Below are 16,306 nucleotides of genomic sequence, written 5' to 3'. Positions count from 1 at the left end.
ACACTGAAGCACTTGAGGACAAAAAAGATTGATACAGACTGACGGCAAAGTGAGGGAAGCACACTGATTAAAAAAGACGAGAGGACACGGGTCAATCACATTATGGACGGCGCAGGTGATCAGGGTGGCAGCAGGACACGTGGGGGCAGGAAGTGGAGCTGCCCGAAACTAGAGGAGAGCAGAATTATTAAGTAAAACAGGAAATAACAACATGAATATTTGAAAATGTGAAGTGAAGTTTCTTATTTAAATGCTGATTTAATGTAATTGTTAAATGTCGTACAAAAAGAGAATGACAAGAACCCTTTTTTTTTCTTTTTTTAAAAAAATAAGAATATTTAGGTGCTTAGCTTTATTAGTTGTGATTACTTGAAAATCTCATAACAAGAAGTGATCAAAAAAAAACTACTGGTTTAAACGCACCAGGTTAAAAATAATATGTGCCTATTTACAGGGTTCCCACAGGTCCTTGAAAAGTTTTGAAAATCGTCCAAGATAGACATGGGGTCATTGAAAATGCTTGGATTTTGTGCAAGAAAGAATTTAAGTTGATATTGTTTTGTGACGACGCCACCTACTGCTTCAGGCCCTGCATTGCTTGATGTACGTAGACTACGCAGAAACGTGAGATTCCATGCAGAACAATGAGCGAGTAAAGCGAAGCAAGAGAGAGCAAATGACAACGTGATGCCTGGGAAATTAGTCTCACCAAAGAAAATGACAAAGACTGACTTTGACCCAAGATTCCAAAAAGGACAATCACTTGTCCAGATGCAGTGTGCAGCAAATCAATAAGAGTGGACGCCATCATCGGCGAAGAGGCTCCTTACAAGTTGCCCTCCCATCTTAAGCCGTGTCAGCACATTCTGTCCTTGAATTTGATGGGAATCAGTCCTTGAAAAGTCCTTGAATTTGGTGTCAACCGAGGTGTGGGAACCCTGCTATTAATTGTTGAGTTTGGGACATTAGAGGCAACGTAATACAACAATCAAAGTGGTTTAAATTTATACAACCAAAGTAAACTAGGTCCGGTCTGATTGTGTGGTTGCCAGTCAGAAACTGATTTGTGATTTCACTGACGAGATCATCATTGTGGATACCAAAACTCCGACTCTGTTTCTTTTCGAATGTGTGATCCCGTTTCCCCGTCTATGACTCATAGCCTCGTGCTCGTCTATGAAAATCTCCATTTACTCCTTTAATCTGAATCATGTAAACACAGGATCATAAAATTCCACTCTCAACTTTTTTTACCTGTTCACTATGACTCCCCTTACTACTTTATGAAAGTGCAATATGAAATTACAGGAATGTCCCTTTAAATATCATTATGCAACAATAACTTGCCATGTATTCATGCTCTGCTGCCCTCTGGTGGGGATAACAGAGAATGAACCCTGTCAGCTTTTTGGGAGTTTTGGGATCCACTGATTATGACTTCAACGCCCTGATTTACCACACGGAGGTGCTACAGAGTCGTGTAGATCCTCTGTGTGGACTTTTATTATTAGCGATAGCGTGTTTGTAATTGTTTGACACGTCACAGAATCAGACTGTACCAAACACTTATTTATTCTCATTTTCACGATCGTGAAACAGGGTTCAGTGAATGTGGGGGTGGGGTGCTTCAGGTCTGGCCTTAATAGATAATGATGACACTCTTGACGTTGAATGATGACATTCCCTCACACAAACAAACTGTAGTTCAGAAAAATGGATTGTTTTCAATTAATATCGATCTTAATTTGAAAGAACCTTCAATCTACGCCATTTCCTGTCAAGTCGACACATTTCTATGTTAGTTTGTTAACTTCCTGTGGTGCTTTTGGCAGAAATGAGGATGATAACCCAGCGTGTGTTTGTGTGGGAACGTCATTTGTTGGCAGATGAGTGAAACATGACGACGGCCAGCTCTCAAATTGAATAATCCTGTGGTGTGAGAATATTCCCGGGGAGATTAAATATGAAACCATTGATGTTGTGAGTTGAAGGAAAGAAACCGTGTCGTCGTGGCTCCTGAAGGTTTTCTGTGTATGTATCATGAGTACTGTGTGTATGAAGGTACTGACTGTCCGACAAGAAGCCTCATGTGAGATACTATAGAACAGAGGTCTCAAACTCGCGGTCCGTGGGCCAAATGTGGCCCCTCCCACTCACTTTTATCTGGCCCCCCCTGTGATAAAGGGTTTTTAGCTATTGTCATGAACAGTAAGCAATATTTTCAGATTAAGGTTGTATGAATTACACTTTTACATGTATTTAACGTGAAATTATATACATTTGTTTTTATCGCATCGTTCCATATCAGAAGAAACACTTTTACTTTGAAATTCTGTGATTACTTTATCGCGATGGAATATTGTGATGTGATTTTAAGCTCATTTTTGGCCCCTGGGTCGTCTTGAGTTTGAGACCCCTGCTGTAGAATCAGCAAAGCACTTTTTCTTTTTTTATAATTTATTTCTTTGCCACTTCTGAGCCCCAACAAGAATGACCTTGCTATAACAGAACAGAGAGTGTGTGTGTGTGTGTGCTGACAAAAAACTGATAATCAAAACACAAAATAACTCAAATATTTATTTTACGTAAAATAAACAGTGTACATTTACGTAAAATAAACTGTGTAAAGTAAAGTAATTGAGAGTGAATCATTTCAATACCAGTCATCCTGGTTTAGTTACTGCATATTTTGTTTTGTCTTATTCTCTCATGTATTTTTGTGTTTGGAGCTAATCAGAGTTTTTAAATAAAACCTTTGTATCAGCTCGTGTCATGTGTGCTTTTATTCTTTTTTATTAATAATAATAATAATAATAACAATTATAAATATTAATTAATTAATAATAAAAACATGTCCGGTGTGGTGCTCAGTGATAAATCAGCTCATTGACTCTGTTTGAGTAAAGAAAGACTGGGTTTGTTGAAATAGAATGAATATAAAAAGGAGAAAACAAATGCTTTAGAAATCTTTCATAAACTTTCTTAAAACTAAAAACTTTATTTGGCAAATAACAAACTGAATTCACCTTTTCATAACCAAATTTGAGCCAAATCACTGGTCAAGCGTAACATTCAACCACTAAAACAAATGCTTCTGTTCAGGAATGCAAGTTAAATAACTATAATTTGACATAGTAATTAAGAAAGAATCATGTGCTTTATTGGGTTTTTTTTGTAAACCAGTCAATTTGAAAATTCATGGATGATAATAATAATAATTCTATTTCAGCATTAAAAAACTAAGAAAATATCAGTTTGGTTAAAGAGCTTCCACATACTGGTGATATGAACTGTTACAGAAACATCAAATAATGATTTGGATAAATACCAATGCTGTGGCATAAACCTTACATTTGTCAAGCACTGTACGTATGATCAATAAAGAATGATGGGCCCATTTATTAGTATGAAGCAATAACTTTTAATAACTTCTGCATTCTCATGTAACAGCGTAGTAATGACTTCCACATAAACACACTTGTGTTTAATGCAGTAATGGTGCTCATGCACTAATACAAATTAAATAATGATCCAAAATAAAAACTATCATGACTAACACGTTCTCATGTAACATGACTCCCAGGTACTTATCTGTCATTTTCTCACACACACACACAGAATTAACTAATCCTTCAAACACACACAGGGCACTAATCTGCCCCCAGAGAACAAAGGGGGCTCAGGGGCACCAGGGCTGCCCAAAACCTTTCACCCCAGATGGGACTCGAACCCACAATCCCTGGCTTAGGAGGCCAGTGCCTTATCCATTAGGCCACTGGGGCTCACCGGCAAGAAACATTAGGGGTGCCGGAATGACTCATACTCGACTATCACACACTCATTTAAAAACAAGGTCAAATAAGTCACAGGTGTGTGTGTGTAGTAATATAACAATGACTACCACATACTCATGAAATAATGCCTCCTGAGTGCTCGTGTATTAACCGTGTACTACCACACACTTGTGTATAATGTAGTAATGTTGACTGCTGTTGTTGTTCTGTGATTCCACCACAAGAGGGCGTCCGATAACCTCTCATGACTAGTCAAGTTTCATCTCTCATTCACTCATCCACATCAAACCATTCCACTAGCTGTGGGTTCAATATATATTTTAATACATTGAAATAAATATTGAAGTTTGCTTCTTCTTTTTTTTTAAGACACACTGAATATTCATACGGAACAAAATAAGGGGTTGTTATAAACGGACACGAGCGAAGGCTCGTCGTGAAGGAAGTTGCCCGACTGTTGATACCACTTCCTTTTTTTTCCCACCGCAGTCGTTTAAAACTGACACAGGTTTGAAAACAAAGTGTCAGTGGACACTGAACAGGTTCATCACAAGGACGGGAAATGTCTTTAAATGTCCAGTGTGTGACAGAGACTTCACACAAACACGTGTATAATTCCCTTTCTTCCTTGTCTGAGTGTGGACCTTTTTTGAGACACACACTCTCAGAGTGTCCTGGCTGCTCTGGTGGACGTGTCTCGTGTGTTTGTCCTCGTGTGTGCAGCAGTCACTCACTGCCACTGCATTTCAAGGGTGAGCATGATTACAAACGAGCGGCAGCTGTGTCAAATCAACACACCTGACACTGATTGCACACATTCACCTCCACACGCTTCCATTTTACTCCCATTTTCCATGAACTGAAGTCAAATGTATGAGATATTGTATACAAAAAAGACCTAATTCTCCAAAAATCTGATAGATTGATGATTTAAAAGGACCAATGTGTAAAATTAAGGTGAAATCATGCACATTTTTTAAAATAATTAACCTCATTACCCCTAAACAAATTGCCTTTTATAGTTATATCAAGCTGCTATTTTGCTTTTACAGTAGCCCACAGTGGACATTTTTGAGTTTTGATGAAGTGAAGGCTACACAGCTGCTTCCACTTCCTCCGCATGGGCACTGAGGAGACGTGGACTAATATAAAAACTGACACACTGACAGGTTCCCCCTTAAAAACTATGCCTGTTGTAAGAGTAAAAAATGTATTTTTGATGGAGAGTATTACAGCCAAACTCCAACTCAGGACAGACACCCCTGTAATACTACAGCTACAGATTAAGGACACAAACTCTCCACAACCTCAACAAGGAGGAAGTGTCTCCCAACAAGTACATGTTGTGGTAATAATGTGTTAATACATGGGTGATTGCATATGGGCTTGAATTAAATGAATCGGGTGCCTGCTGTATGTGTAATATGATTTGAATGTGAAGATCAAGGTGGAGCAAAAACATTTGCAATGTGGTTGTTGAAACTGTTGTCGAGTGCACTTCAGGCTTTGCTTTACAGAGGCCTCCATCTTGTGACGCCATGATTCTACGCCTGTGGAAGCTTAGGACACAAACGGAGGAGCGTGACATCCTTTCTGAACTTACGAAGGCCACTAGTTCCCTGGCTCTCTTGGCGAAAGGTTTGTTACAATATGCAGTCTCACCACTAGATGTCACTAATTGTTACACACTTTACCGTAAAGCGCCATACGCGTGTCAGGATAATGTCAAGATACAGTCCTCAACATGTGCCAGTTGGACAGGAGAGGCCCGGTCAGTGGAAGCGCAGCCTTTTCTCTGCCTCAAACTGATTCTCTTCCTCTGCAGAGAGCTGGTTTCCTTTCACACTGTAAGAACACGAGCAGACGTCATTCATCATCAACACACGTTCGTTGAAAACACCTGATACGGCAGATGTAACTACACGAGCACTACAGTGAGTAAATCCCTTTCATAAAAAAGCCCAGCCTCTGTGACAGAAGCCAACACAAAAATGAAGTCTGCTACAGTCAACAGTGTTCTGGCTTCACACAAAGCTTTGGCACAGATGTGATGCCACCAACTCGTCCAGTGGGTTGACAGGGAGGAATGATGATGATGCACCTGCTGCACCAAAGTCTAAACAGTCTTTACTTAACTGCTGGTCTACTGCTGACTAAATCAGTGTTAGATAGGGAAGTCCAAACAAAGGATATCAAACACCTAAGTCACAAAATAACACGTTTGAACTCACTGATGGAGGCAGTGTGCCGTGAGGTAAAATCACTGGTTTTCTCAATGGGCTTTGGTGCAGGAGAGTGAGCAGATTTACAATGAGACACAGAAGGGAACCCAATCCTAAATGAGTACAAATTGACGCGTTTATTTAATGTTCCTTATGATTAACATGCTCAGACTATCGGGACCGTGGTCTCAACTGAACAAAAGTCGTCCATTCCGTAAATGTTGGACTTCCTGTTGAGTTAGTCCCATGGTCCCAATAGACCTTTTTCTTCATCTCGGGCTGTGACATGTTTCCACGAAGTTTGGTGAAATTTGGTGCAACTTAGTTCCGGCTTTGTCCTACCGAGTTTCACCTTTGGGGGTGCTATTTGTGCTACTTGCATCACTTTTATGTATGTTTCCTTATTTCACAAGTTTTCATAAGTTCTAACTTGCGTGCCAATTTTCTTCTGTTTTAACCAACGTTTAAAATCTCAAAAATGCGATCCTTTGGGGTGAGAAAAATTGATAGTTTCAGGAATTTGGGAAGCTGGAGTCGATCATATCAGATGAGCCTTTTGTCTAAAATCTTGGTTTCCCCACTGAGAGCCATGATTTGGCTGCTATGAGTGCGGCCAGTACTGACTGTGTCTGTACCTCAAACCACTAAAATCACTGTTCAGTGTGCGTGTGTTATAACCTCACCATATCTCTTTGAGTGCTGTGTTGTGAGTCAAGGCCTCGGCGAGGTGTTTGAGCCCGTGCGCAGTGAACTTGTTGTTGATTAACCTACAGACAAACACAGAGTCAGCCATTGTTTGAACAGCGCCACCATGAGCTCCATGGTGACATCATGTGAGTATCTGTGTCTTGTGTGTCCGTACCAGAGGTGACTTAAACCTGTGTTCGCTTCGACCAGCTCAGCCAAGTGTGGGGCCGCGTCATCCGCCAACTCATTCTGCACCAACCTACAACAGGACACAGACACCAACGTCGTCATCGTGCTTCGTTAAATGGCCGCTAACGTCACTCGGCTCCGAGGAGGTGAAGTGGATTTACCCACCAGAATATCCTGAGGACGCTGTTCTCTTTCAGAGCCTCTGCCAGAAACTTCCCTCCCGTCGATGTGATGCCATTGGCCGACAGGCTACAACACAGACATATTTATACATATTTAAAATAATATCAACAAACAGGTTTTCATTGTGGCTTGTTGTCCTCTCACCTGAGGTTGGTGAGATTGGGGTGGTGCCGCAAAGCCTTCGCGAATGCTTCTGCTCCCTCGTCACCGATGCTGTTCCCCCACATTCTGAAAATGACAAGCTTCATCTGAGCGGAATCACTTAAAACACCGTCTGTTTACCAGCAGTCTCCTATAAGGGAACCTCGTGCAAGAACCTTATAACAGTATAATTATTACTGCACTAAACCTAACCCTACCACATAAGCCACTTCCTCAACCTTAGCTCAGTAAATATTCATTCATGAAAATGGAATGAATGATTAAAGAGAGTGTGTTAATAAACTGAAGGTCTGATTTTTATAGAACTACAAGGAAAGCTGTTGTTGGGTTTGTGCTTCTGTCCCGTCATCGTTACTAATCGACCAAAACCTGGGAGCTGCTGAGATGACAGAAGTTGCTGCAGCTCGACTGTTTTGATCATCATTTAAAACACGCTTTCAGATTTGAAGAGTGAGTGCTTCTGCCCCTTTTTCCAACATAACTTTCACTCTCGATATCTGTCAGTTATTATTAACCATTTAGGAGTTATGGCACTGAGAAGCGGACGTCACAAACGTATCCACGTGAATATTTTCTGGTTTCTTTGCTCCATATAACAAACACAAGAGAAAATCCTTACCTCATTTCATGGACCAAACAAGTACTCGATCAATTGAGAATTCATTGATTTATTGGTCTAACCTTTTTGCCAATGACAGCTCTGCTTTAGACTCTAAAATGAGAGTTTACAAACAAGGTTTTATGAATAAAAGTGAAAGTGTAACCATTCTTTATCCCTTTATCCTATATCCACAGTGAAGGATGACCCACTTTTTACCTTCCCAGTTGGTAGAACGAGGAAGAGTAACAGTAGCTGTCAGTGCTGTGACCTGTGAATCACACTGTCGTGACTAAATGTATTACGTTAGAGTCGATGTCTTTTTGCTGATGATGCAATTTAATATGTGACAGGCTCCACACACCCAACCCTGCCTCCTACTCGTCTTCAAGCTGGTTTTCATGCCAGAAAATGAAAGTTAATACATGGTTTTCAACAATGAATAACTCAATGTCATCCTGCCATTGCAATGTCAAATAATGATTATTTACATAATCGATTCATTTGTTGAATATTTTCTTTAATTGAGTCTTTGTTTGGTCCATAAAAGGGTGTTTAACAACCCTGGAAATGATGTCAACAAATCAGTTTTAATAAACCAGAAAATACTCAAATTTCAGAAGCTGAAAAATCAGAAAACTTGTTTTATTTATTAAAATAACCAAAAAACTTTCAAATGGAATAATCAATGAAAAAATAGTTGACTATTAATTTAGTAGAATTGTACAGAAGAATAATCCAATTGATTAGAATGCATATAAAGATGAAACAGTTGACATATTTGTTACAGTACTTGGTTTAATTCTTACCCCACATCAAATATAGAGTTGCTCTTCTGAATTGCACTGGCCAGATACTTCCCACCAACACTAGTGATGTTGTTCTTACCAATCCTGAGGACAAAGGTGATCAGACAACATTCCATGAAGACTGAATAATATCTGATAAGACCGGGACCATGATGTCTTTGGTACAAGTTAGAAACGTACTTGAGAACCCGCAACTTTGGACACTCTTCAACTATCTGAGCGACGAGCTTTGCGCCAACATCTGTGATGTGGTTGTTGTAAAGTCTGTGGATGAAAAAAAAAACACACAGATGAGATTAGCTTAAAAAAGGGTAAGCACGTTTTTGTAATCATATCCCCAACCTCGGGAACCCCAGGACACTGAATGTTTTAGATGTTTTCCCTGCTCCAACACACCTGATTCAGGCGTGTTGGAGCAGGGAAACATCTAAAACATGCAGGGTAGTGGGTCCCCAGGACCAGGATTTAAACCCTGCTTTAAACTATGAAATAAATATGGATATAGATATGAATGTCATCCTGTTACGCATGATATTAACCTGTAGCTATGAGCAGAATACAGGAGGAAAAACACCCTTTATTTACAAACTAGAAAACTACTTTGTTTGTATACTCTACACTAAACATATTTGACTGTCACTTTTAAGATTTAGATCCAAATAAAAAAAAGGGGAAATGAACAGTTACTGACACTGGTAAAAGAAACAGTCAAGCTGAAATAGTACAACAAATCAACACAGGAACAAAACTAAATCTCACAGCCTGTAGCCCACCACAAATAATTATTGCACCATAAACAAAAAGATATATGCAAGCCATGACAATGACATAAGCAGCGGTCGCAACATTTGTACACTTATTATTGTGACGGATTACCCCGAGGGGAAACCCCTTAAAATTTGTTTTACTTTCTTTTCACTTATACGAAAAAGAAACTTTCACCTTAATATTGAGTGTTCAATCCATGAAGCAGAAGTGCAGATCTCCTGCTCAACCACTGGAACCACAGTGTTTTCCAATTTTCCTCTCACATCCTCACTCCATAACCATAACTTCTCAACTCACACCGACAAAAAAAACAACGGGACTTTCAGTGTGCACGATAGTTTGAAGTCCAGACATGTTCCCAAACTTTTTTCCCAGACTTTTTCCAAGTCTTTTACACAGAATTCAAAACTTGTCAAGGTCTGGAAATAAGTAAATGTTCACTTACCCCAAGACCTCCACCACTTTGTGTTTACACAGCTCCTCCGCGAGCACCTCGATGCTACTGTCTGACAGGTGATTGACGCACAATCTGAAAACAAGCAGCACAGTGTTAGTGCTGCGAGTTGACTCTCAGTAACGCTCGGCGGCAGTTGGACCTCTTACCTCACGACTGTCATCTTACAGAACGAAGGCTTCAGCTGCTTCACGCCATAATCGCTGATGTTGTTGTTGTCCATGTCGACACCCAGGAGTTTCTGATGGTGTTGCAGGACAAAGTTAATGGCGGTGCAGTCCCCCGAGTACACATTGCAGTGACCCAGCTTGATTAAGTTCGCTGTGATGCTTTTCGCCGTCATCTGAGCGATGTCTTGGCTCCCGGTCTCAAAGATGCACCTCAGCATCCACAGAAAGTTTGGCAGAACGTGGACTTTGTTGCCTCCTTCGCTGGCGTAGTGGGGTAAGCCATGCAAGTGGGACTTAACACTAGTGGACAGGTAGGATTTCAGCAAGGCCCGTTTTTTCTTGAGTAACACAGGGGAAACCAGATGCCCCATGAGGTCATTGTGAGCCTTGGACAGCAGCCCGCACAGGAAGAGATTAGTGAACTGAAGGTGCTCATTGGTCACAAATGGGTTCTTTTCACTGTGCTTTGAGGAGTTATTGATACACGAGTCAAAGAGCAGGCAGGAGGGTTCCCTCTGCCTGCTGCACTCTGTGAAGAACTTCCGAATGGAGTTAGCTGGAGCCTGCTCATCCAACACAAGAGCAAACGCCGCCAAGAAAGACTGCAGGGTAATGTGGAGGAATTCAAAGTTTGCAGAGCTTCCTCTGGCGTCATACTCGCTGACAGGTCTGAGAAAGCCCAGCGACAGGTCCTCCTCTCTGAGACCACATGCGGTGATTTCCTCCTGGTCACAAATGAAGGTGCCGCCCTCCATACCCTGTAGTGCCAGTTTGGCAAAAGCAGCGAGAGGCCTGAGCCTCGATTTGAACGTCTGTGAGGCACAGCGGGTGCTTTTCTTCAGCTGAGACGAAGCGGTTGAAGTTGAGTGGCTGAGAAACACCTCGGAGAGCAGGAGGAAGATGTCAGTGAGCGTGACGCATGTATCGGGCAGATGAAAACTATCATGTATTGTGTGCAGGTGCTTGAAGCTCTTGAAAACAATCCAGCTGAAGAGAGGGGTGGAGCAAAGGCCGCAGAGGTGGGGGCTAGCATCCAACTGGACTGACACCAGCTCTCTGTGCTCCTGCTCCTGAAAGTGCAAGTTAATGTAGGTCTTCAGATGAGTTGGCGAGAACCCTCGCAGAGCCACCTTCTTTCGGATCACTCTGCTCTGGATCTCGATCCCCGTCCGAGTTGTCAGAACCTTCTGGGAGCCCTTCAGTAGTTTTCCACAGAGCAAGCTCACAAGCAGCTGGAGAGGGTGGGCCTTGTGTTCTGGCGACACAACTTCCGGCACATTCAACAGGTCTAGATCCTCATGAATCTCATCATAACCATCGAATGTAAAAAGAACCTTTTCAGGGAAGCGTAGGATGTAATCAAACACCTCATTGTCTGGATCATGATCCGGGTGGCAGTTGTAATTGAACAGAAGGTCTCTGAGGGAAATCTGTTCAGTCTTCTTGAAAACACTGAACATCCTACAGCGGAACTTAAATAAAAAGACAGCGTCCGTCTGCAGCTCTTTCTTGGACCAGAGGTTCTGGAGCTTTTGCAGGAGGATGGATTTTCCCACACCGGCGTCCCCCATCACATAGGTGATTTCACCTTGGGGATTGAAGACTGCGTGGTCTCCCAGGAGCTGGTCCAGGCTCTCCATGAAGCCCAGACTTTCATTGCAGTCATTGAACAGCTCCATCAGGGTGTCGGTGTAAAGATCCTCCAGACGAGTCTCGTCATGCTGTCCATAAGACATGATGAAACAGGTGTCCCGGCTCATTTCCTGCCTCAGCTTCTCACTATATCTGCTGACTAAGAGCAAATACATGTGAGTGAGTGCAATATGGAAGGCAGTACTGACAGTTAGGGGGCAATCACGCACACACAGAGAAAATGTGACATGTGATGTGACACAATAAGGGGAAATAGATTAAAGCACTTAATTAAAGCTTAATTTTGATGAGGAGGGAGAGGAAGCCCATAAAACACAGAGGGTTTGGATTTTTAAGCCTCTCTCTTGCTTGGTTTATGCATGTGTACTTGGTTATTAATAATAGCTAAGTAATAGTGTATGGTCTTGACTAGGGCTGAATCAATTACTTGATTATTAAAAGATTAGTCTTAGACTGATAGTCTCAAACTATCGGTGTGAGTGCTCTTTTTTTAAAGAAGCAAAGCAATCTTTCTGACTTTTCATCTTATTAAATCTGAATATGTTCTGGTTTATTTGCTCCATGTAACAAAGAAATTATTTAAACTGAATATTTTTTAGATTGGTTCTCAAAGACATTTGAGAACATCATCATTTCCAGGTTTGATCAACATTTTATGATATTTGACCTTACTACTGTATGTAAAGTAATGCAAAGAGGGATAATCTCTGTTTGGATTTAGAGCTTGCAGAAGTTGCAGAAGTTGCAGACAGGTGCACAAACACAATGGAGGGAGTGTTATCTAAAACAACATTTCACAACACAAGTAAAGGAGCGCTATTGTTCATAAGAACGACAGAGGCCTGGAGAACATTGCAGTGACAACATGTAGGAGTGAAACACTTGCGTAAATGTGACTGCAGGCGACTGCTCCGCCATTTCATATTCAAAACAAAAAAAATGCAATCCACAGTTTATTCAGAGGAACTGGAACTAGAAATAATTAGAATGAAGGAGAGGGATATTTGTACGTCTCCTAAAGCTGTGCCTTAACTCTTCACACTCGTCTTGCGCAGTGAGACCTTTTCAGTGACACAAACACAAAGCTTAGTGTGGGTGGGTGTAAAACTTACTGGGATCCGTGTTCACCACTTTCATCGCTGCTATGTGACTCCTTGGGTTGAAGTTTATCTCTTTCAGCCATGGCTGGAGGTCTATGTATGCATCACATACTTTGTATATGATAAAGAGAAAGTATTCACAGGCCTCCTCCCCTTTGCACTGGACAAGCTCCAAGATTTTGCGCACCTGGAAAATAATAACAGTTGCATACAATATTGCAGTATCTTTTATCTGTGAACTTGAGAAGGTCAAACATGTTGATCACACCCTTGTAGTAAAAAAAAAGCAAAATGCATTATAACTATTTATTTATGTACTGAAACCCACAAGTATGAGAGTGTGGTATGAAATGATGGTTTTCCTACCTGATCCATCTTGGTGACAGTCCGCCGTACGATCTCTACGTCCTCTTCACAGAGGAAGCCGCTGGCCAGCAGGTTGTCCAGGATGCACTGAATGCTCCTCAGCCTGGACACCAGCAGCTCTCTGTGGTGGGTGAGCATGTGCACGCATTTGGCCTTTTGCGTCGAATCCATTGTTTACTGCACAACACCGTCACTTCTGTGGGATAACAGAGGTATAATACACTATAAACTGTTCACGTCCATTTTGCATAAACAAATAGGGCAGTGGTTGTTCGTCTCTGTATGCTGGCCCAGCAATGGACCCCGCCTTTTCACCCTATATCAGCTGGGATTGGCTCCAGCGACCTCAACCTTCATGTGGGGGATGAAAGAAATGGCATTGTCACAATATTATAAGCGTCTTTGAGTGTTTGAAAAGCGCTATAAAAATACGATGTATTATTATTATTATTATGATTATTATATTGAAATTCAGCTGACGATTAATTAACTCAAAATAATTGCAGTTATCGATTAGTCTCCTCCTAATGAGATCCTTATAAGATTCTCAGTCCTACTGGACTACTGAGTTTTTACCACAAGGTGACATATAGACACACTTGTTTGCATAGCTATTCTTCTTAGGACACTGCATTGACATCTATTGATTTTAAAATCCCAAACATGGCATGACAGAGCGCTACCGAAAGTCCTTCATCCCCACTGCTGTTCGGATATTTAACTCCTCTTAAATGTCCACTCACTTTCCCTGATAATACTCTATATTAGAGTGTAATTTCAATTTTATCTTTTTACTTTTTATCTTTTGGTAATTTTGTCCTACTATTGTATTGTATTGTATTTTTATTTTATCTTATTTTTATTTTTATTCTTATTTTTTTTCTTTTATTCGATTCTCACCTTAACTGAGCTGTTGTGAATGTGTGTTTCCCCCCTGGGGGAGGAATAAAGTCATTCAATTCAATTCAATTCAATTATCGCTAACCTTAACCATAACCAATTAAAGCTCTAGAGTGGGGTGTCAAACTCAAATGACCTGGGGGCCAATGTAATTAAATGATGAAAGTATTTTAACCAAATGCATTATTATTACTATTATAAAAAATATTGCTAGCAAATATATTTAGTATTATATTCTATATAGTCTATATTTCATGACCTCTCTAGCAGCTGATGCTGTGTTTAAAGGAAGAGATCATGTTTTCAGCATTTGTTTACATTGAAAAAGTTACACACTATAGCTTTACAGTTACTTTAACTTACACAATTCCTCTGACATTAGGTTCGGCCTCATTAGGATCACGTTTTGTACTACTGGTCCTGACCTAAAGAGGTAACAAATTATGGGCTGCAATGATTATCTGATTTATCACTTATTAATTGGTTACTAAATTAATCGTGGACTATTTTCATAATCGATTTGAGTTCAGGTTTTCAGCTTCTTAAATGTGAATACTGTACTTTCTGGTTTCTTTGGTCCACATAACAAAGAAATCTTCTAAAACTGCATCACACTTCCCAACAATTTACGGACCAAACAAGTGTTCGATTAATTGAGAAAATAATCGACAGAAATAACCTGTTTACAGGATTTTATGATGAATATTCTGACTCGTATTTCTATAATTCATTCCTGTTTACTTATTAATAACGCTGCTATGACACTTTTAAGCTGAGATGGTGTCAACATTAAAGTCTCATTTAGTATATAAGGGTGTGAGCGGAAAAATCAGCAGCTAAACCAAAACTAAAAGCGGTGAAATAACGGCTTTTGTTGAGTTAGTAGCATTGACTGGGCCAAGACAGAGAGTGGTTGTTGTGAGCAGAGACAAACTAACAGTACAGCGTTGTAGTTTTAAATAAATAACACTTACCATAGCTTAACGTTGTCTCCACAGCGCTACGTGTGAATACTTGAGCTTAATTCACTGTGAAAAGGCAGTTTGTTGTTGAAGGAAGTGATACTATTTCAGCATCTACGCGTCATTTCTCCTCCACTGTTTCTCAACCTGTGGTGCATTCACGCACCCGCGGAAATGTGAAACACAACACACACCAGTTATTTTACGTTAAAGACGGTACATTAGCAGATACTTAGCTACAGAACTCACCGAAAACAACGCCCCAAGTGAAACTACGCCCTCTGCTGACTGGACGCGGTACAGGTCACATTAAGTGACCTTTTATTTTGAAAGTCACAAATTGAAGCTCATTTGGGTTTAAGACCCCACTTAACAATGAGCAACGGGGACTGGGAGGGGTATTTGACCTGGTGGGGACTTTAACTGGCAACCCTTTGGTTACAAGCCAAGTTCCCTTTTTGGCTCTTCTACAACAACGACACGTCTAAAATCACAATACAACATGTCAATATCGGCAGAGGTGGTCAGCTGGTCACATATGAAATAGAATTAAATAAGTCCATCAGGCTATGTTTATCCGATGAGAGGAGATCAGAACATAGACCCCCACTCTCAAAGTGCTATTATTATTATTATTATTATTATTACTATTATTATTATTGTTGTATCCTGTCACTTTAAGAGAGGCGAGGACACGCAGGACGCACCCACTGGTACTGGGTTTCACTGCATCACAGCTGACGTTGTAAAAACATGTTTATTTTGGTTGAAATTCACATAAAGCATAAATAGAACAGTCTCACAGGTGGTAAATGTTTTAGAGGACAACAAAAAAATGACAACACATCATAATCTTAAATCATTAGCATTGACAAACATGTTATTGTGCACGGAACAAAAAAAAACACAGATACAAATAAACAAAACAACAAATATCTTGAATTGGACACAAACACACAAACAATTTGCATTATTTTTCATTTAAATAATAAATGAAGGCAGCTGAATGCAGACATAGAAAAATGAGTAAACCTAATGTCAGAGTGGGTTAATGTCATGAATGTGCTTATTGCACTACTTTAATGATCTTACCCTTGTAGTGAGGATTTAAAATGACTTCACACAGGAAAAAATGTGCTTTAAAAGGTGACTGGAATGTAAATATTTGGTAATAAGAAATATTATAGCTTGTATAAACAGGACTTGTGAATTTGGGCATGTGTATCAAAATTATCATTGTTATTGTTATTTTATTTTCATTTAGCTTATATTGTGCTACAATTTGTTGT

General features: G+C 40.3%; 1 protein-coding gene and 1 non-coding gene across 2 annotated transcripts; both read right to left on the bottom strand.

Moving 5' to 3' along the window:
- Positions 1-3,138: 3,138 nt before the first annotated feature.
- On the bottom strand, positions 3,139-15,241 carry nod1 (nucleotide-binding oligomerization domain containing 1). Its single transcript, XM_044033500.1, has 12 exons — positions 15,030-15,241; positions 13,156-13,351; positions 12,802-12,976; positions 10,016-11,828; positions 9,858-9,941; positions 8,825-8,908; positions 8,645-8,728; positions 7,220-7,303; positions 7,058-7,141; positions 6,879-6,962; positions 6,700-6,783; positions 3,139-5,639 (listed from the first exon to the last, which is right to left on the bottom strand). The coding sequence occupies exons 2-12, from the start codon at positions 13,324-13,326 to the stop codon at positions 5,567-5,569; spliced, it is 2,820 nt and encodes a 939-aa protein (XP_043889435.1). The 5' UTR covers positions 13,327-13,351; positions 15,030-15,241; the 3' UTR covers positions 3,139-5,566.
- On the bottom strand, positions 3,710-3,782 carry trnar-ccu. The gene has a single exon. It is a non-coding gene; the product is annotated as a tRNA-Arg (tRNA).
- Positions 15,242-16,306: the final 1,065 nt, after the last annotated feature.

Source organism: Solea senegalensis, linkage group LG9 (genome assembly GCF_019176455.1).
Source record: "Solea senegalensis isolate Sse05_10M linkage group LG9, IFAPA_SoseM_1, whole genome shotgun sequence".
Classification (NCBI taxonomy): domain Eukaryota; kingdom Metazoa; phylum Chordata; class Actinopteri; order Pleuronectiformes; family Soleidae; genus Solea; species Solea senegalensis.
Note: the sequence above shows the minus strand (reverse complement) of the source record. Positions and strands in the feature narration are given on the sequence as shown.

Bases quoted from the DNA above. Each gene is read 5' to 3' on its own strand.
- nod1 (XM_044033500.1), bottom strand. From the start codon at position 13,326: ATGGATTCGACGCAAAAGGCCAAATGCGTGCACATGCTCACCCACCAC. The intron at 12,977-13,155 runs GTAGGAAAACCA...ATTATTTTCCAG, and splicing joins CTGTCACCAAGATGGATCAG to GTGCGCAAAATCTTGGAGCT. The intron at 8,729-8,824 runs GTACGTTTCTAA...CTTTGTCCTCAG, and splicing joins CCAAAGTTGCGGGTTCTCAA to GATTGGTAAGAACAACATCA.